The sequence below is a fragment of the Typopeltis vanoorti genome, chromosome 3 (assembly GCF_054136105.1).
Source record: "Typopeltis vanoorti isolate ZY-2024b chromosome 3, IOZ_Tvanoo_1.0, whole genome shotgun sequence".
Classification (NCBI taxonomy): Eukaryota; Metazoa; Arthropoda; class Arachnida; order Uropygi; family Thelyphonidae; genus Typopeltis; species Typopeltis vanoorti.
In genome coordinates, this window is record NC_143551.1 from 105,260,562 (window position 1) to 105,283,380 (window position 22,819).

Consider the following 22,819-nt stretch of genomic DNA (forward strand, 5'->3'; position numbering starts at 1 on the left):
TAAGTCCCAAACCGCCAGCCTATCCTTGTTTGCTCAATACCCAGTTGACACCTAAAGGGGAGATATAACTTGAAGGTGAGAACCAGACATTAGGTGAGAAGCCCCAGTCAGTTCTCTGCATTCCTTGAACACAATGTGGAGGTCTTCTTTCAATTACTTGGCTTTGACCATTAAGCAATCCCCACCATCTGTATAAAGGAAATAGAATTGAATTTGAAAATTATAGAGGGAACTATTGAGTATTCCTGGTAATATTTATAGAAGCATGCTAGAGAAAAAAAAGCTTAGAAAAATTGTGGAAGGGAAACTTAAAGCAGCTACATTTTCAGGCCAAACTATTGCAATGAGATTTTGATTTCGAGACAATAGATGAGAAATCATGAAAATATAACAAGGATCTGTATTTGATTTTTTTTTAGATCTGGAAATGGCACTCAACAAGGTACCAAGGGAAAAGCTGTTCGAAACACTACAATTATATGGCATAAATAAGAGACATTATATCTGAGTAGAAAGTCAGCAGGCAGAATTGAAGGAGGCACAGGAAGATCAAACCACAGTATGGTCTAATATTAAATCAGGCAAGACATGAGTGCACGTTATCTCCAATGTTATTTGTCAACTACGTGGATCACATTATGATGGATAATGGTATTAAACCTGATATTAAATTTGGAGATGTTAACCTTAGCTCATTACTGTATGCAGATGATTTCCTAAATAAATCTAGAGCATGTCTGCAGGAATCCTTAACTAAACTAAATAATTTGCTGTAAAAAAGCTTGGCATGAAAATAAAAACACAGACTGAAAATTAATACAAGCGTTGAAAACATCAGATGCTCTGAATGGGAAAAAACTTATGCAACAAATAAAACATTTCAGCTATTCAGACACAATATTTAGTGAAGATGGCAATTAAATAATGGACATAAACAAAATGATTAGCATAGCTCATATGCAGAGAATCAACTAAATAAATTTATATAGAATAACAGAGTAATTAGTCAAAACATTAAATTAGCTATATACTACACAGTATTCAAAATTGATAATGAATTATGACTTTTTTTTTTTTAAGCAGTCAGACAAAAAAAAAAAAAACTGCTAAGCAAAATATGAAAAACAGTGTTTCAGCCATCAAAGAGAAACCTAGTTCCAGTTCAAAGACTGGAACAAAATGTTTGAATATTGAGGTTGGTGATATTTCTCTCCTGCTTCTCATCCCAAAAAAGTTAAATTTGCAAAACTAAAAGTAACTACCAGCAGCTAAAGGATTTTGTAATGTAATCTAGCATTTTGCAATGAAAATGCTGAGAAAGTCTCTCTCTTTTAATATTCTATCTTCCTTTTATAGTAGCTATGTAGCATATGATGATATGCTTATCATGAGAAAATTAATATCACAATAGAATGGTTTATCCTATCTTACAATACACTGCAATGACTGTCAAACACGTATTCTCAGGCTGTATTTTATAGAATAAATAACCCAAGATTTTGGGAAAAGAAAACTAAATCTTGCCATCGTATGAGAGCAGCTAACTCACCTTTGGTCGAAACACCCTTCTAATAGTTCCTCACATCCTAGTTTGTATTCAAACCTAGATCTTTCCATCCCATACTGCATTACCAATCCATCTTCATTACCAAGTTAACTATAGAGACTAAAATAACATATTACACAAAATCTTCCAGAACTTAAGATATGGTAGAAATTTCTAGTGATCAGTATAATAATTAAATTACATAACAAATTTCAAAACTTAAATGAAATTTAAGTTTTTGAATTTAGTTCTTAAATGAAATTGAAGCTTACAAAACTTAATGAAGTATTCATATTACACAAATTCTTACTGACAATATGAAAAATAGTACGATATCAATAAAAACTACCTGTCCTTGGTAAAGTCCAGCATCCTGAATTGTGCTTTCCTTATTATTCAGTTGTTCGTAGGTATTTGTACTATATCTATTCCAAAGTCGAGTTTCTTTATTTTCTGGTATGTCGAATATTTTTCTCATTTCCTTTTCAATGTGTTCTTTAAAAAAATAAAAATAAAATAAATTTTTTTTAAAAATCATGAATTCTTAAAATATTTCTTTTATTTAATATAATTTTTAAAATAATTATTCTTTGAAACAGACATTCTGCAGAAGAATCGTATATTTGTAAGTCATAACGACAATTAGAAATGCAGCCATAATAGTGCTTCTATATAACACCTAAAAATTTTCCTATTTATAACAAACATGAAAATATAGCACAGGAGTGAAAGAGTAGTTCATGGGCTTTTTTGCAACCTCCCTAAATAAAAGTAAAATGTGCCAGATTACAAAAATGTAAACTACACTCCAGGTACAATGCCTTGATACTGAATATCTAAAATGTAATTCAAACTGATTTCAAGTTATATATATATATATTCTGATATGGGGTGCTTAAGGGTCAAAGCTATATAACTGAGAGGAGACCTCCACATAGTGTTCAAAGGAATGTGGAGAACCGACCAGGGCTTCTGACCTAATGTCCAATCGTGGTGTACCCTGTTAGGTATCTACCTGAATACCAAATGGACGAGGATGGGCTGGCAATTTGGGATTTAGCCAACCAAATTGTATTCTTATTAGCTTATACCAAAATACAAAATGATGGTACAACATGACAAAATTTCATGCCAGCTGGGGTGTTGTTCGGTTAAACAAGGGGCCCCCCCATTGTTTTCGCCAGGGAACCAGGGCTAACAGCGAAAAGTCAGCTATTGGAACAAATCTGAAAACACACCCCAACTCAACATCACCAGAGTTAAAGATCAGTACTATCAACATAAGAAGCCTGAATGGCAAAGAAATGGAACTAGCTGAGGAATTAAATAAGTACCAGATCGACATAATAGGGGTGACTGAAACAAAAGAGGAAAAACTGGTGAGATCTTTCTGAGCAATAAATACAAATGTTATATTCAGACAATAGCAATCAAGGAAAAGAAGGAATAGCCATAGTATTCAACACTAAATGGCAAGCAGTCTCGAGTAGAGTGATGAGGACAAATATGAGAATGGGGAACTGGACAATGAGACATTTGTGCCTATGGTTCCACAGAAGATTCTACTATGGTAGAAGTGGAGGAATTTTTTGACGCTTTAGAGAAAGCAACTGACACAATTAAAAAGGAAAAGTTGGTCCTTGTTGGGGATCTAAATAGCAGAGTAGGAAATGATTGTCAGAGATACAAAAATATTTTGGGAAAATTTGGAGAAAAGAGCAAAGCTAATAATAATGGCAAATACCTGTTGGATTAATGTTCCAACATAAAAATGAGCACAAATTCACATGGAGAGAAGAAGCAAGGAATAAGAAAAGTCTCATTGACTATGTTATTATTGACGGTGATGTTTTCACACTGGTGCAGGACTCCAAAGTGTACAGAGGATTTGAAATTGGAAGTGATCACCATTTAGTCTTGAGCAGGATAAAACCGAATTTCATAATGAAAAGCAGAACATGTCAGAAAATTTTAAAGAGAATAAAAGTTGAGCAGTTCTCAGATGTGAACCGTAGACTAAAATACACAAAAATTATTGAAGAAAAATGAAAGAGTTTGAGAACAGGAACCAAACCGTGGAGATTCAGTGGCAAGCCCTGAAGAAAACATCGATTGATTCAGCCAGAGAGGCATGTGGTGAGGTTGTGTGCAAGGATAGAAAAATCAGAACTCCTTGGTGGACACAGGAAGTTAAAGAGGCAGTGAAGGAAAAGAAGAAAGCATATCAAAAGTTCCTGGCAAATAAGTCAGCTTGTGCTCTTAGAGAATACAGAGATAAATGTACGAAAGCTAAACACTGTGCAAAATTGGCTAAAAACAAAAGTCGTGGGAGGACTTTGGAAAGAACAGATAATAGAAAATAAATATCAAGAAGGTGGCAAGATATTCTGGAGATTGTTGAAGAAGCTCAGAAATGGAGGAAAGAGTGCTGTAAAAGAAATTAGAGATGATAAAAGTGACATGAAAACAGGAGAAAAAGATATCCTTGAAGTGTGGAGTAATTACTTTGAAAAAGTGATTACTAAATGAAACAAGCAGTGATACCAGTACAGCGGTAAAAAAAACACTGACCAGGCATGCAGTCACGAATATATATCCATACTCAGAGATCATGGGTGGGCGAACTGTGCAGTGGCAAAGGCCCCGTGCCACTGCACAGTTTTAATGTATTTTCTTGGTCAAATAAACACCGGATTTTTCATGAAAGTACATTAAAAAATTAAATTGATAACGGCAAGTCGTTCTTTCGTTGGCACTGCACCGCGTTACTGCTCGCCCAGTATCTCACGGCTGGAGCCAGACTGGCAGTCTGGCTCTATTGTTCGATGAAATAACATTAGGATAAACAGTAACTGGTATAGGGAATAAATTTTAAGATCGTAGCGGTAGTATATGAAACTTCTCTAAGATATATAACAACAACATACAGCATAGTGTTAAATAGGGAAAAGTGCATTTTAAAACAGGTTTTTTTTTAATAATTTTAAGGAGTTTTTTGATTTTACTTTATAATTTTATGAACAAGTAAGTATATATACGTATTGTCATGGCAATTTTTTTATGTGACATTACTTGCAAAACATCATAAAAAATATATTTTGTAAACTGGTTTTAGGTTATCCGACATCAGAATTTTTCTTCAATAGCAGTTTTCAATCTATATTACATTTATTTATTTTCTAATATTATCTATTTTACATATATTTTATTTATCAGGTAAGTAATTTTGTTTTAATTTATTTTATAATTAAATGTATCGTATTTAATTCTAGAGTATGACTAGTCATGAGAGAGATCGTTATGGAAGAAAATACCCAAGTGGGCATAAAAAATGAAAGCGAAAACAAGAAAAAGAAGCAGCTGAGGAAAGTCAAAGAAATTCACTGTTTAAATTTATTTTAAACAGTGAATTTATTTTTAAATTTATTGTTCGATGAAATAACTACAAACAATTCTTCGGCTTCAACATTAATTAATAACGAGAGCTCTGAAATACTGAAAGGAAGCGGAGAACATGACGGGTTTGGTCAAACAATGAGTATTGAAGATCCTAAAACTGAGACATCAGAGGAAGGTGAACTATTTACTATTGATGATCCAGCATCATGGCCGAAAATTTTGAACAATGCAACACTAACACAAATTGTACAATGTGGTCCACCGTCTCCTCTGACTGAATATGATTTTCCAAAAGATGAAAAGAGGTGTTTTTCCACAGCTCACTATGTTAGGACAATTGCAAACAGAGAGAAGCAAAACAGAAGGTGGCTTGTATATTCAAACTCATCCAACTCTATTTTTTGTTTTTGTTGCAAATTATTTTCTTCTGATGATAATTTTTTATCTAATAATGGCTTTTCTGACTGGCGACGTGTAAGTGAAAGATTAAAGTCACACAAACGAAACCCAGTGCACATGAAAAGCATGTATTCATGGACACAAATGGAATGTCATTTAAAAAATCACAATACAATTGATCAGGCAAATCAAAATGTCATAAAATTTGAAGCAGAATGGTTAAGAAATGTTTTAAGATGAATAGTAGCAGCAATTCTTTATTTATCTGAACATAATTTAGCTTTTAGATGTAATTTTACTACTTTGTACACAGCCCATAATGGTAATTTTTTTTTTTAGGAATCATAGAATTAATTGCAGAATTTGATAAACTTTTAAAAGATCATTTAATGCGATGTTCGGGAAACAAAATTCGTATCTATCACCCATTGCGCAAAATGAATTAATTGTTGATATGGGAACCAAAATTCAACAAAATGTTGTAAATATGATACGACAGTAATACAATTGAGAATTACTGAATACGACTATTCGGTAATTCTCGATTGTACTCCTGATGTTAGTCATCAGGGAAAAATTTCATTAATTTTTAGATTTTTACATATATTTGAAGCAGATATTGAAATTCGTGAACACTTTTTGACGTTTTTAACAACTAATGACACTACTGGTAAATATATGAAAATATAAAATCACTTTTGAATAAATTAAATCTTAAATTGTCAGAGGGATAACAGAGAGAATATGAAAGGAGTATATATGGGAGTCCGTGCTTACATCTTAAATGAAAACGAAAAGACACTTTATACTCCTTGCGCCTGTCATAATTTAAATTTGATTTTAGGGGATGTCACAAAATTATCAATTATAGCAATACTTTTTTTTAATGTTATACAAAAAATGTATACATTATTTGCTGGCTCAACTTCAATGTTGGGATATATTAAAGAAATTTGTTAAACAATTAACTCCAAAACCATTATGTGATACAAGATGGGAATGCAGAATAGAATCAGTTAGAGCTGTACGTTTTCAAATTCCAGAATTTTTAAATGCACTAAAAGAATTATCTAAAACTGCATCAGATAATACTATCAAAGTAGAAGTGGTTTCAATGTATGACAAATAGATTCATTTGAGTTTATACTAAGCCTTGTAATTTGGTATGAGCTTTTGTCAAAAGTTAATTTAGTAAGTAAAGTATTACAAAATGCAAAAATTCCCATAGACGTAGCAACTAAGCATATTAAAGAGTTAGTGCAGTACTTTAAAGAGCAGAGAATATCAGGATTTGATAGCTGTTTTGAGATTGCTAAAGAACTGTCAAATCTATTAGAAATAGAAATTAAATTTAAAGTAAGTCGAGTACGTCGAAGAAAAGTATTTTTTGATAGTATTTTTGAAACACCTGATGAATCAAACATAGGTGATAAGAAAGATAATTTTAGGATAAATTTCTTTTTTGTAATTTTAAATACTGCTCTACAATCTGTCAAAAAAAGATTTGAATTGTATGAAATTCATGAAAAATCATTTGGATTTCTTTATGATATGAAATTAAGAAAAATGAGAGAAAATGAATTAAAATTTTGCTGCAAACAGCTGTATCAAAAATTAAATACAGATATTGAAGAATCTGAATTTTGCAATGAATTAATTATTTTTAGAAATATTGTTCCAGAAGATGCACCCATTAATATTTTAAAATTCATAATTGCAAATAATTTGTCAGATATTTATCCAAATATTAATGAACAGTCCAGTTACAGTCGCATCAGCAGAAAGCTCATTTTCCAAATTAAAATTAATAAAAATCTATTTGCGATCTTCTATGTCTCAAGAATGTTTGTCGTCCCTGGCAATAATATCTATAGAGCATGAAATTGCAAAAAATATGAATTTTGATAGCGTTATAAATGATTTTATTGATAAGCGCATTAGGTTAAATAAAATTTAATATACAGTGGTATCTCGTTAATCCAAACCTCTTTAGTCTGAACCCTCCAGTAATCCAAACTGCGGTTTGAAAGAAAACTAGTTTTATTTATTACGTATTATTATTTTGTGTACTATTATTTTTATTTAATAATTATTATTTTAACTATTAATATTTATTTTATTATTACAGTATAACTACAGTGATACACAAAATGAGGAAATTCAAAACATGCATAATTTGGTTAAAAATATAAATCCAGATATTGAATTTTCACAAACATATGTTAAAGAATGGATTACAGGTAGAACCGAAAGTGAATTCGAAATCAAATCAGATGCTGAGATTATAAATATGATGCCACAGAATGAATTAGAAGACAATGATGATGATAAAGAACTTGAAGGAGGAAAAAAAAAAGTAAAACATGAAGACCCAGCTGACAGTTTTAGTGTATAGAATGGGCTAAGCGGAATGATACGCCATTCCACAAAATTTTATTGCTAATGCAGCTCCGAGAAGAAGCATTCGAAAAAAGTTTAGCTTCCAAGAAGCAAAAGAAAATCGGTGACTTTTTTTACAAAGAAATAATAATAATAATAAACTTTTTTTTTGTGTGTTATTTTATGAAACTTTTTTTTGTGTTGTGTACAAGAAATTGATATTTTTTACCCAAATTAAGTTATGTTCTGAACTATGCAATTTTATTAAATCAGAATCCTCAACAATACATACAAACTAATATTTTTACTAAAATAAACTTGTGTACTGTATTATTTTTTTAAGTTTTACATTACAGTACAGTAGCTTTTTTTCTATCAGTTACTTTGTTTATTACAGAATTAAATTGATGTAACATTAGAATCTGATTATTTTTGTCTTAAACACTAGTTATTGTAGTCTCTTGGGGGAAAATTCTCTAATACGAACTTTTCGTTAATCTGAACGAGCACAGTTTTTATTAGTTTGGATTAGCGAAATACCACTGTATTAAGATTTCTTTTAAATCTTATAGGTTGTTATATATATATATTTCATTCTTTTAGTAAAAATGGATACTTTTTAATATTTTTATATTATTATTCATATTATTAAATAAATCATTGTTCTGGCGTCTTTATATGATAATGTGTACTTACATAATAAAATAATATATCATGTACATACAAACACATTTATTTTTTAATTAATTTTTTCCCTTAACTTAAATTGATGTTAAAGAGCATACATGTTTATTGGATAAATGTTTTTCATATTTGATTTAAATAACAAGATATTCTTCCATTTAAAATTTCCATAAATGTTACTAACTTTCAGGGGGCCCGCTTTTCCATTTCGCACAGGGCCCCGCAAAATGTAGAAACAGCCCTGTCCATACTTGAAGTAGAAAAAGCCATCAAAAGCTTGAAATGTGGAAAGGCAGCAGGAGTGTATGATATTCAACCAGAAATGCTCAAGTATGGAGGTATAAAAGTCGTATACAGTGGCTGCACTGCACAGTTCAGAAGGCCTGGACAGAGGGATGAATTCCAGATGATTGGAGGATAGCTCTCATAGTATCCATATATAAAAAGGGAAATAAAACTGAATGTGAGAATTGCAGTGGCATTTCTTTATTGTGTGTTCCTGGGTAAGATATATGCAAGTATACTTAAGAAAAGGTTGAGAAGGATTGTGGAAGAGAAGTTTGGTGAAGAACAAACTGGAGTCAGGTTCAGATTTTCACTTTACGACAGATTGTTATATTCCCATGATTTCTCAACTAAGATCTGTATTTAAGTTTTGTACATCTGGAAAAGGCATATGACAAGGTGCCAAGGGAGAAGCTATTTCAAATGCTACAGTTATATGGTGTTAACCACGCTACCGGCCAAGATATCTATAGTCGTCAAGTTATCATGGATGCGAAGTACATATTAAAATTGTAATACCATTGATATTACACTGAAATATATGATGGATATGAAGCGTATGAGTATGCGTATTTGATCCATAATGGCCAAATAGGCAGAATCATTGAAAATGTCAACTGTGTTGTGAATGGAGAACCTGTGGAACAAGTAAAACATTTCAGCTACTTAGGCACGATTTTTAGTGAAGATGGTAAATTAAATATAGAAATAGACAACAAAATCAGCAAAGCTGGTATGGTGGGAAGTCAAATGAATAAATTCATATGGAATAAGAGGAAAATTAGTCGGAACACTAAATTAGCTGTATACAAGACAGTGTTCAAACCAGTTTTAACTTATGGATCTGAGAGCTGGGTCAGAAGTAAAACACTTGACCAAAGACTAGAGACCGCAGATATGAGAGTCTTGAGAAAGATTATAGGCGTGAACAGATGGCATTATCATATTAAAAATGAGGATATTAGGAAAGAACTCAACATTGTCAGCATCTAGGAATGCGTTAGCAGAGCTAATCTCAGGTGGTATGGTCACTTAAACAGAATGTGCAAAGAAAGATTAGCAAAACAAGTGTTCTCTGCCAGGTTGGCAGCAAAACAACCCAGAGGAAGACTAAGATATAGATGGACTGATATGGTACAAAGTGCCTTAGACCAGCGCTTCCAAAACAGTGGGCCATGGCCCTCTTGGGGGGCCGTAGGTTTTGTTGAGGGGGGCTGTGAAATAATGAAAACAAATTTAAAATGTTTTAAGACTAAGTAGATTTTTTTATTTTAAAAGAAACGTATTTAACTTTTATTATTTCTTTTTAGTTATTTTTTATATTTTAACGGAAAAATTCACACATTGGTGTTGGTTCACAAACTTTGCTTCCTGCGTATTTAGGCGCTTAATGAATATTAATAAATATTGCTTATTCATATGTTTCGTTTCAAAGCAGTGGTTAATTGTATTTACTTCGAATACTCTCCAGGGAAGCTCCAAATCTTCCTGTCCCTTTCATCAGGCGTTCGTAATCAGGGTCTGTTGATATTGACTTTATATACATATCAAAACTCGTTTTATATTATCACTGTCATCCGAGCTAGTTTTCTGTTACCAATAAAAGTTTCGCATATACTTCACACATGAAAAAAAGCTTAAACAAGTTCATGTGGGGAGATAGTAACTCGCTTGCAGTGGTAAACAACACACCCTCCCTAATAGCCACTCAAGTACTTTTATTATGCCAGTGAATAAGGTATGAGGAGTCTGTGTAATATATTTCTCAACAAATTGTACAATTAGAGATAACTGGGATATAAACACACTAATTAATGAATCGCATGTCCCTTCATACAGAAACTATGCTGTATAGACTGAAACAAAACCATATGTTGCATGGGCAAACACAGTATCTAACTAAAAACTATTGTTATTAATTAGATGTGTGTGAGTTCAATTTCCCAAGGCTGCAATAAAATTCAACCGAACGTGTTAAAATTGGTAAAAGTGTTAAAACTAAGTAATATATATATATATATATATATAGATAATGAATGTTATGGCAGTTTCAAAATGGAATTCGGTTGAAGAGAGTTAGCATTTCAACTCAATTGTCAGCTATGCTTTTATCTTTCGGTTGCGCGATCTTTTGTTAATACTGCACCAATCATATGCACGTTTTAATAACCTGCCTTTGCTGTCTGTTTCGCGTTAGGCTTAATTACCGTATACAGGGAAAAAAGTCACAAAAGAGAAAAATGTTCCTGGTCCGGGGGGGGATTCCCTTATTCAGGTAATATTCACTAATTTCATGTTATCAGTCTGTGGTGTGCCAGTATCGGTAAGTGGTGATATTATTTGATCTATTCTACGTTAAAAAATTTAACCCTGAGATGGATAAGTGGCTGATAAAAAATAAAAATTCCTGCGAACAATCAGAAGAAGCAGAAACAGACTCAAAAAAAAAAAAGGACAGTATTTCATATTTTACCAGAATAGCCCGCATCGTCTTCTTCAGAACCAAACGGTAAAAGGCAAAAAAGGTAATATTTGAATTTTTGCAATATTCGCTGTGTATGTTTTCTATTGAATATAAATACAATAAATATTATAATAATATATCTCTCTATTACGATTTTTTTTCAAGGGGGGTGCCGTGAAATATTTTAATTTTTGCAAAGGGGGCCCTGACATCCAGAAGTTTGGGAAGCACTGCCTTAGACGACAGAAATATAAGATCTGATAATGTTGGAGCCTTGACAAGTAACAGACTGATCTGGAGGAAAATTGTAGATAGGAAGTTAGTACTGATGTAATTTTTTTCATGTAGAACTATCATATCCTGTACACCCCTTGAGGGTACATGGCAGGTATTTGAAGATAGGAAGTTAGTACTGATGTAATTTTTTTCATGTAGAACTATCATATCCTGTACACCCCTTGAGGGTACATGGCAGGTATTTGATGATGATGGTGACTTCCTACCATAACAGCTTTGTTGATTCTGTTGTCTATTTCCATATTTAACTTACCATCTTCACTAAAAATCGTGCTTAAGTAGGTGAAATGTTTTACTTGTTCTATAAGTTTTCCATTCACAATGCAGTTGATATTTTCATTGTCTTTTTAATGCTGACCGTCATACCATATCTATTACAACAGTTATTCACATTAGTCAGGGAATATTTGCAGACTTGTAACAGATTTATTTTGAAGTATAACATCATCTGCATAAAGCAAAGAGCTGACATTAACACCTCCAATTTTGATATCAGGTTTAATACCACTTTCCTTCATAATGTGATCCATATAGATAATGAATAAGAGAGGGGGGTAATTTACATTCTTGTCTGACACCAGATTTAACATTAAATTGTCTTCCTGTACTTCAATTCTAACTTCTGACTTACAACTCAAATAAAGACTAACTGCTGACTAACAACTCAAATAAAGACCATATAACTCTAGCGTGTTGAATAGCTTCTCTCTCTCTCTCTCTCTTGGCACCTTGTCATATGCCTTTTCCAAATCGACAAAACTTAAATACAGATCTCTGTTATATTCCCATGCTTTCTTGACTATTTGTCGTAAAGTGAAGATCTGATCCTGACAGCCTCTATTTGGCCTGAATTCAGCTTGTTCTTCACCCAGCTTTTCTTCCACAATTCTTCTCAACCGTTTCTCAAGTATACTTGCATAGATATTGCCAGGAACACTCAGTAGGGAAGTACCTCTGTAATTCTCACATTCAGTTTTATTTCCCTTTTTATATATGGGTACTATGAGAGCTCTATTGCAATCATCGGGAATTCATCCCTCTGTCCAGGCTTTCTGAACTATGCAGTGCAGTCACTGTAAGACTTTTATACCACCATACTTCAGCAATTCTGGTCGAATATCATCTACTCCTGCTGCCTTTCCAGATTTTAAGCCTTTGATGGCTTTTTCTACTTCAAGTATGGATATGTATTCCTGATATAATTACTCCATACTTCAAGGATATCTTTTTCTCCCGTTTACGTCACCTTTATCATCTCTAACTTCTTTTACAGCACTCTTTCCTCCATTCCTAAGCTTCTTCAACAACTTCCAGAATATTTTGCTACCTTCATGATATTTATTTTCTATATTCTTGCCAAAGTCCTCCCATGACTTTTGTTTAGCTAGTTTTACACAGCTTTAACATTCTTGCATTTGTCTCTGTATCCTCTAAGAGCACAAGCTGACTTATTTGCCAGAAACTTTTGATATGCTTTCTTCTTTTCCTTCACTGCCTCTTTAACTTCCTGTTTCCACCATGGAGTTCTAATTTTTCTATCCTTGCAGACAACTTCACCACATGCCTCTCTAGCCGAATCAATCAGGGCTTTTTTCAAGGCTTACCACTGAATCTCCCAGGTTTGATTCCTGTTCTCAAACTCTTTCATTTTTTCTTCAATAATCTTTGTGTATTTTAGTCTACAGTTCACATCTGAGAGCTGCTCAACTTTTATTCGCTTTAAAACATTCTTACATGTTATTCTTTTCAATATGAAATTCAATTTTATCCTGCTCAAGACTAAATAGTGATACTTCCAATTTCAAATCCTCTGTACACTCTGGTGTCCTGCACTAGGGAGAAAACGTCACTATAAACAATAACATAGTCAATGAGACTTTTCTTATTCCTTGCCTCTTCTCTCCATGTGAATTTGTGCACATTTTTATGTTGAAACATGGTGTTAGTAATAACCAGTCCATGTCCTGAGCAGAAATCCAACAGGTATTTGCCATTATTATTAGCTTTGCTCTTTTCTCCAAATTTTCCCAAAATATTTTTGTATGTCTCACAATCATTTCCTACTCTGCTATTTAGATCCCCAACAAGGACCAACTTTTCCTTTTTCACTGTGTCAGTTGCTTTCTCTAAAGCCTCAAAAAATTCCTCCACTTCTACCTTAGTAGAACCTTCTGTGGGACCATAGGCACAAATAAGTCTCATTGTCTCCAGTTCCACATTCTCATATTTGCCCAACATTATTCTACTTGAGACTGACTGCCATTCAAGAAGATTAGCCTCGTATTTTGTGTTGAATACTATGGTTACTCGCTTTCCCTGATTGTCATTGCCTGAATATAACATTTTGAATTTATTGCTTAGAAAGATCTCACCATTTTTGTCTTTTTTGTTTCATCACCCGTATAATGTTGATCTGGTACTTATCTAATTCCTCACAGCTAGCTCCATTTCTTTGCCATTCAGGCTTCTTATGTTGATGGTACTGATCTTTAACTCTGGTGATGTTAAGTTGGGGTGTGCTTTCAGATTTGTTCCAGTAGCTGATGTTTCGCTATTTGATCTGGTTCCCTGGCGAAAACAACGGGGGCCTTGTTTAACTGGGCGATGCCCCAGCCGGCATGAAATGTTGTCATGTTGTACCATCATTTTGTATTTTGGTATAAGCTAATAATCATACAATTTGGTCAGCTAAATCCCAAATTGCCAGCCCATCCTCGTTCGTTCGGTATCCAAGTAGATACCCAGCAGGGTGCACTACGAGAAGGTGAGGATTGGACATTAGGTCAGAAGCCCTGGTCGGTTCTCCACAGTCAACTGAATAAATTTATATGGAATAAGAGAGAAATTAGCCAAACACTAAATTAACTGTATACAAGACAGTGTTTAAACCAATTTAACTATGGATCTGAGAGCTGGGTCAGAAGTAAACACTTGACCAAAGACTAGAGACTGCAGATATGAGAGTCCTGAGAAAGATTAGGGATATGAACAGATGGCATCAATGGCAATATCATATTAAAAACCAGGATATTAGGAAAGAACTTGATATTGTCAGCATCCAGGAATGCATTAGCAGAGCTAATCTCGGGTGATATGATCACTTAAGCAGAATGGGAGAAGAAAGATTAGCAAAAAGAAAAGTGTTTTCTGCCAGGTTGTCAGGGAAAAACCCCAAAGGAAGAACAAGATATAGGTGGATTGATACAGTAAAAAGTGCCTTAGAAGACAGAAATATAAGACCTGATAATATTGAAGTCTTGAATTTAACAGACTGATTTGGAGGAAAATTGTAGATAGGAAGATAGTAATGATGTAAATTTTTAATGTAGTACTATCATATCCTATACATCCCTTGAGTATATATATATATCAGGAATTTGATGATTAATGATGTTCCGATATTGATCTTTTTGCTTTACATAAATTGTGTGCTTTCTACATCCAATGAATGCATTATAAAGAGCTATTATACATAGTTTCAAGAACTGAAAATTTGAAAGAGGATGTTAGGGCAAATGTGTTTAGTTAGATGCTATGTTTAGTGCTAGAATAAATCTGTTCTGCTTGCATGCATGCAGTATAGTATGTGGAAGGGAAATGTTTTTCAATATTAGTGTCATTCTGGTTGTCTCTAATTACACTAATTGCTACTAAATATAGTACATAGACTGTAAATGTCTCTGTATTATATTTAGTAAAAAAAAAAAAAATTAAGAGCTACTTGTTTTTTTTGCTTCTATATATATGGGAACAGTATAGGAACTGTTGAGGTTGGAATGTTTTTAACGGTATAGGAACATTTTTATTGTGGTCTTTGGAAGCAACAGATATAGTAAAAATTTATCTACTCCTGAATAAAAATGAATACTTCTATGTATTATAAGAAGTGGTTGATCTACAACAAAATACTAACATATGAGATATCTATTATTGATAATACGGAAGAGCCATTGGGAAAAAAAAAAAAAACTGACAATTTCAAGTAGAAAGTGGGTACACATTCAAATTTTCAAGTCATGCATAAGAAGCAATAGGCTGTGCTAAGGAAACTGTTTGAAGGAAGCTCTTTTCATGAAGGAATTGTCAGTTATACAAATTGCCACAAGCTGTTTCATCTGAATTTGCAGTTGTAATCTTCAGAAATAGTGTTCATCCTTAGGTTTTGAATACCATGTGATCCTATAAATTCTAGACATGCATAAGTTGAATTTATGATGGCATAATTAAAAAAAAAAAAAAAGTAGGATTCATGAAAATATATACAGAAGCATCTGTTTATTATTGATTAGTTATTTATACTTTGCAAACAAATCTCCTTCTCCTCGTAAGTTTTTTTTTTAATTTTTTTTTTTAATTATGCCATCATAAATTCAACTTATGCATGTTTAGAATTTATATCATCACATGCTATTCACTCCACCCAGCAACTTATAGGACATACATACATACACTGGTATTCAAAACCTAAGTATGAACACTATTTCTGAAGATTACAACCGCAAATTCAGATGAAACAGCTTGTGGCAATTTGTATAACTGACAATTTCAAGTAGAAAGTGGGTACACATTCAAATTTTCAAGTCATGCATAAGAAGCAAAAGGCTGTGCTAAGGAAACTGTTTGAAGGAAGCTCTTTTCATAAAGGAATAAAGTTGCAAGTTGAATGTCTTGTAATGTCTCAAAGACATCATCTAGATGATTTTGTGCAGGGAAGAATTATTGGAAAGCTTGAAGAAGGCTGCAGAATTACTGGTATTGCCAGAGTTTGGAATCTCACATAACATTGTATCCAGGCTCTGGGCAGTGTTTCAAACCAATAGAATGCATTCCAGACATTTGCTAATGTCTGGAATGCCACAGAGCATAAAGACAGATTTTTGGTTATAAGAGGTTATCCAAAAAAAGACTTTTGGTTATCCAAAAGTATATTTTTGCATACGGGTATCCAATTTCCATTGATATGAGCCTCTTTTGTTACTTGAAGGAGAGAGTTAACACCACCTCCAGGTTTGCATCTACTGTTGCAACAATATCTTATGTTACCTCCTTTATCGTTTATCCTTCTTAGGTAATCCCTGCTACATCCTCCCGCCTCAAGAAAGTCTAGTGGAATTGCTATCAAAACTGATCGGGAAAATGGAGAGACTATGGGATTAGCCCTCCCCTATTAACCAGTAACTGGGGAATGCATTAAGATAATCTCAAGCTCTTCAACATGGTAGAGAATCATAAAAAATCATATGATCTTAGATAAGTGGACAACAACATGTCTTTACAACAACTATAGGTAATTAGCTTTGCTGATAGTCAGTTCATTCAAAAAAATTATTCCATTATATGGCCATGCACAATTCCATATATTATAGTTATCTGCAGATTGTCACATTCCATCTCTTGACCAACTTGAAGTTTTTCAGAACCCCAGATCCTAACGATTTGGAAAATGAACTGGTTTGCTAGCTTGGCTGGCCAAGTGATTTGCATATCCACTCTCCAACCAATAAACTGTTTGAATCCCGAAACAGGCATGGATGTATGCGAGTGTTTTTAGGTAGGATGAATTTCTTTGCTTGGTATGAGACCAATGTCCTGCTTACTAGAGCCTTTAAGTGGCTTGAAAACATTTCCATGTTTGTGACAAATGATAACTGATATTGAGTTTAATAGGTCACAATAATATAGATAGTTAAATTGACTTGTTTCATCACATATGCTAGTGGCTTCTTCTGGGTTAGGAAAAAATAAAAATAAATAAAATAAAAAATAAGTAATAAACATGAACCTTTTTATTTTTTTAATAACCCAAAAGAAGCCACTAGCATATGTGGTGAAACTAGTCAGTTTAACTATCTATATTATCATGACCTATTAAACCCAGTATCGGTTATCATTTGTCACATTTGTTTTTTGGTTAAAAAATCTACACACTCATTCCCATGTTTGGTTTCCAGAAGAGCATAGTTTTTAGACTATGTAAAAAATATCAATAAAAAATACAAAAGAAAAAGATAAAATTAATTTAAAATAGAAAAAATCCTAAGCCCACTCGCAGTACTAATGTACTTATGAATTTTTAACCTTTTATGAGTGAGTTGCATAAACAACTCTCCAAGATGTGGAAGGCAGCCTTGCCAACAAATGCAATGCTTTAAGAATGCACTGTTTTCATCCAGTTATTCCAAAATGTCTGTAACATATGCATAATGGAACAGGCAATCATTGGGGCTGAGAGTTCCGAATTTGCATCTTGCATGAATGCAACCTCCTCAAGTGTATGTATGTGCATGCACATACATACACTTGAGGAGGTGTATGTATGTGCATTATACATAGATATTATGAATTGTTAAGAATAGTGTTTGCAATTCATGACATCATAAACAGATTTCTGCAGACTATTTACAAATGACTCTCAATATCTTGATAATATTATATGTATAAACCTAATGAATTTCTCCTTATAATCGTTTCTCAGATCTGTACCATATCTGCTGTACTTGTGCTTGCGTGCCTAGCCTGTCTTCTAGAGAACTTCTGGTTTCCATGAACTGCTTATGCTACTTGCATATAATATCACTGGTTCACTTGATGGTATTTTTCTTGAAAATTACAGTCTTCTGAAGGTCTGATTTGGTTCCAATGAACTACAACACACTGATCCTTATAAGTTTCAGGATTCTGACATCATTCAGTATGCCAGAACCCTACACACACCTGGAACACAAAAAATTTTTTTTGTTATAATAAACTTTCAATGTTGCTTTATCACATGCAAAAAGTTGTCAAGTTACATGAACCATTCAAAAGCTGTACTACTCAAAGTTGTAAAGGTTTCATGTTGAGAAGCTGTGTGAGTGAGTGCGCATACATATAAAATAGCAGAAAAACTAAACTTCTGTAAACATAATGTAATTGTACAAATCTATGGCAATGGCAACAACAACATTGTATGTGCATAATGTACACGAGTGTCTGCAAAAATAAAAACCTTACCTATGGTATCTGCTTTACTAAACTTGCAATTAACACAGTTGTCCAGGTCACTGTTCTGGCACAATTTAAACTCCAATAAGTATATCTCAACCTACAAAAAGTCCTTATGTATAATGTGGTATTTATGATTTATGCAGCATAAAATAATATTTGGTAAAATACTGAACTAAAAAGAATTATCACTTTTTTTTTTTGTTTAAAGGAGACTATAATACATTATTTTATAAAAATTTATATTGCATAATGTTCAAGAAGCCTTCAAGTTTCAAAACTAAAGTAAAATTTATATTACAATGTCTTAAAAAAGTTTATTGCATTATAAACTTATCTTATAAAAATTTTATCAACATACTTATGCTAATTTTTTATTAACATCTAAAAGATACAATCCCAACATGACTCCTAGGTTCGAAAACCAGGAAATGAGAACACATCTACATCCAGTGGAATTTCAGAGAAAACTATGGAAGACAACTATAATTTGTGTCCAGAAGAAAATATATACTTTCTTCCAAATAAGGTTCATGCCTAGCAATGACAATGAGGGTGATGAATGTAATGGATCAGTCTCTCATGCAACTAGGAATAAACGTCTAGAAAGTATAAATGACAGTCTTTATACTACTATGAACATAGAAAAAGTTGCAAGAATGGTTGGGAAAGTGGATAAGCATCTCTATTCTCAAAAAAAACTCCAAATATCACATAGACGAAAAATTCCACCTAAAGACTTTCAAATCATCAACTTGGTAGGAGAAACCGTTCTTACTGGAGGCTTGAAAAGTAGCACATTCGATCTCTAGAAATGGGAATGGGATTATCTATTAGTCCACTTAACGTTATATAATCCAATACTAAATGATACTCTAACAGATTTACAACCTTTCCTGAATGTGATTCACATAAAAAAAGAAAATGACAATCTTATAAAAAATTGTTTTGCAATGACATTTTTGTATACATTCATTATTACAACTGAACTCAGAATCATTTTAGCATATAAATACCATAGAATAATTTCATTTACCCTAATTTTACCATTAAAATGGTCCAAATAGGATAAGAGCCACCACAGCTCAGTCGGTATTGAAGCCCTTTGATCAGAAAGATCTGGGTTCGATTCCCGTCCAAGATGGGAGTAACCTTTATCTGGTCACTTTCGACTAAAGGTGAGTTAACCAGTCTCATATGGAGGTAGGGGTCTTTTTCACTGGAAACTCAAGTATTTCATCTCCCAGAACAGGCAAACAGATCCATGAACATGTGCATCTACAGCCCAGTAGACATAGGGCCAACCACCTTACCCTTGAGACAGTTGTGGTTGTGAAGTCCACAGCTAAGAAACTTTATCTACAAGAACCTTAATGGTTCGTGAAAAGCTTAAGACAAGACAAATAGAAGGACAACTTTAATGGTGATTTTACTTAAACCAAGGAGGAATTATGATTATCCTTTAGAAATGCTTTGGTAATAAAAACATTCCAATAAGGGAAAAAATAGAAAAGGAGAGGTGATTATCATTTGATTGTTTTGCCAATAAAAAAAAAAGAATTATAAAAGAGAAAATGTTTCATCAACCAGTTCTTTACTGAGATTGGTTAAAAAATTTACTGCACAATGGTGTAAGCATACAACACAGCTAACTACACATTGGCTCCCAGATCTTCTAATTAGTTTATATACTACATAATTAGAAATTGAGATTGGTGTTGATATTTCTGTTCTTTTTTAAGAACTAGCCTGATGTCTGTAACAAATCTGCATTATTCAAGAATATTACTGAATGGTGGTACTCTGGTAAAAATATAATGTATGTGTCAAAAGTTATGGCAAATTTATGAAACATCCATATATTTTTGGCTCGTGTACTCATATAACGGTCTAGTTGAAAGCAAAATTACGAGATTTTAAGAGAGATACGAGGTAGTATCAAAAAGTTTCGAGACTAGCTCTGTTTGCGAGAAATTATTTATCTACGTTTACACACTATCACCTTCAAAATAGTCCCCTTGCATATCAATACAGCACTCCCAGCATTCTTGCCCCTTCTGGAATGCATCCTGGAAGTCTTCTTTTTGAAGCATGTAAAGCACCTTCTGCGATTTGCGCTGGATCTCCACAATGGTGTCAAAACAATGAACTTTGAGCTGGATCTTCATCTTCAGGAAGAGGGCAAAGTCTGTAGGAGCCAAATCTGGCAAGTAGGGTGGGTGTGGAAATGAGATCATGTTCTTTCTGGCGAGAAACTCGCGTGTGAGAAGAGCTCGGTGACAGAGTGCATTGTCATCATGGAGTATCCAGTTTTTCGCACGAGCCACAGATCCGGTCGCTTTTGCCGAATGTCCTCCCTCAAACGCCTTAAAACTTGGCAGTAGAACTCGCTATTGACGATCTGGCCCTGAGGACGAATTCTAGATGCACAATGCCGCAAATCTCAAAAAATACAATGAGCATGCACTTGGTTGAGCTGCGGACCTGCCTCGCCTTTTTTGGTCGTGGAGATGACCGGCGCTTCCACTGTGAAGACTGTTGCTTCGTCTCAGGGTCGTACCCGTACACCCAAGTTTCGTCACCAGTAATGATCCTCGACATGAAGGATGGGTCATCCACAGCATGCTGACGGAGTTCTTGGCAGACTTCGATGTGGTGTTCCTTCTGCTCCTGGGTCAGCAGCCTGGGGACGAACTTGGCAGCAACACGGCGCATGTTCAAATCACATGTGAGGATTGACTAGACTGTTCCGTATGACACACCAACAATGGCAGCAATGTTGTGGAGTGTTCTCCGACGATCCTCATGCACAAGTTGCTGAATGATTTCAACATTTTTTGGGGGTTGAGCTCGTTGAAGGTCTTCCTGATCTCTCATCATCTTCCAGTGATGTTCTTCTGCTCTTGAAGCATGCATGCCAATACCTCTTGCCGAACCATGTCAAACGTCTCTGTGGCAGATTTGCCCAGTTTCATGTTTGCTCTTTGTTCTAACTTGCTATGATGAAATCATAGATGTGGCAACGTAGATGGTCAGAATAGCATCAGTTGCACAGCTCCCGATGTACACAGGACGATGTCTTTTGGCACAGTGACTTATGAAGGTAGGTGCTCCCTGTGACTGTGTGTGCAGCTTTGTGCTGCCATCTGTTGGTGTGTTACAAACCTAGTCTCGAAACTTTTTGATACCACCTCAAAATACCAAATTCATTAAATTGCATCCAGCTAAGTACAGAATTATTTATACATGAATTTTTTTTTTTTTTTTTGGTAGATTTTTGTAGATATGATTTATATGAAAGCAAAATTGAACTATATGGACATTGTCTTCTTTGTGCTCTAAATCCCAGATTTTATTAAATTCTATCCAACCAGAGCAAGTTATTGTAATATATAATTTTGGCACATTTTGTCCTGATGTAAATGGTCTGATAAAACTTGGAATTTTGCAAAAAAATTTTGCAAGGATCAAGAAATACCACATCTGAATAAAACCTATCCAGCCAGTTTAGGAATAACTTGCATATACAAACAAATAAAAATGAATCTAACGGGTGTTTATTCATTTTGAAAAAAAAAAAAAAAAAAAAAAACAGTTATAAAGGATTACTTTCTTGAAGCAACAACTTATTTGACCACATAAATGGTTGACCCATAGTACAAAGTTGTTGGGACCACAGGAATAATCTGTTATAGTGAAACTGTCTTTGAATAATATTACATCAGGCTTCAGTTTGGTTGATTATATTGTTTGTGACAGTCAGAAAGTCATATGTATATAATTTTAATTATTTGTTCAACTAATTTCAATGATTCACTGATCAGCTTCTGCAAAAATATACAAATGTGAATTTGTGTTTAAAGCCACTACAAATATGACTGGCTTAATCACAGATACTGGTTAACACAAAGAGAGAATATCCATTAGATTTCTGATTCAATGAATATGATTATTATAGAACACAAAAAACATGAAATTTTAGGTGCCATCTTCATTGGTGATATGGCATACATATCCCTTTGTCTTTCAGGTTAATTCTCCCCTGCCCCACAGTATTGTTTTTGCAACTTCTTTGAATTTCTCACACTGATACATGCCCATAATGGATATATGCAACATTTTTTCTCAGTCCATATAACATGATGCTTTTTCAACATATGTGTTCCTTTTGTCTAATTTCTCCTTATCAGTCTTTCCTAGCTGCAAAATTAATGCCATATGCATGGTATATTTTGCATATGTCCAATTTGTTGATGAGTGCAGTAGTTTCAGTAATCTACAAGGGTGGTCTGAAAAGTTCTCAAGCCTAACAATGAAAAAACGAATTTATAATTTCAAAATTATTTTTAAACATAATCTCACTTAAGACTAATATATTTATT

The 22,819-nt window shown here is 33.6% G+C and overlaps 1 protein-coding gene across 2 annotated transcripts in view; it reads right to left on the reverse strand.

Annotated features, from left to right (window-relative positions):
* The window catches only part of LOC150108440 (ubiquitin carboxyl-terminal hydrolase 15-like), a 337,668-nt gene that overhangs the window by 276,476 nt on the left and 38,373 nt on the right, over positions 1-22,819 (reverse strand). For both annotated transcript variants that reach the window (XM_090390782.1, XM_090390781.1), the window contains exons 4-5: positions 18,447-18,537; positions 1,896-2,041 (exon numbers count right to left, since the gene is read on the reverse strand). In XM_090390782.1, the coding sequence (XP_090246908.1) occupies positions 1,896-2,041; positions 18,447-18,537 (237 nt within the window). The remainder of the gene's footprint in view (positions 1-1,895; positions 2,042-18,446; positions 18,538-22,819) is intronic.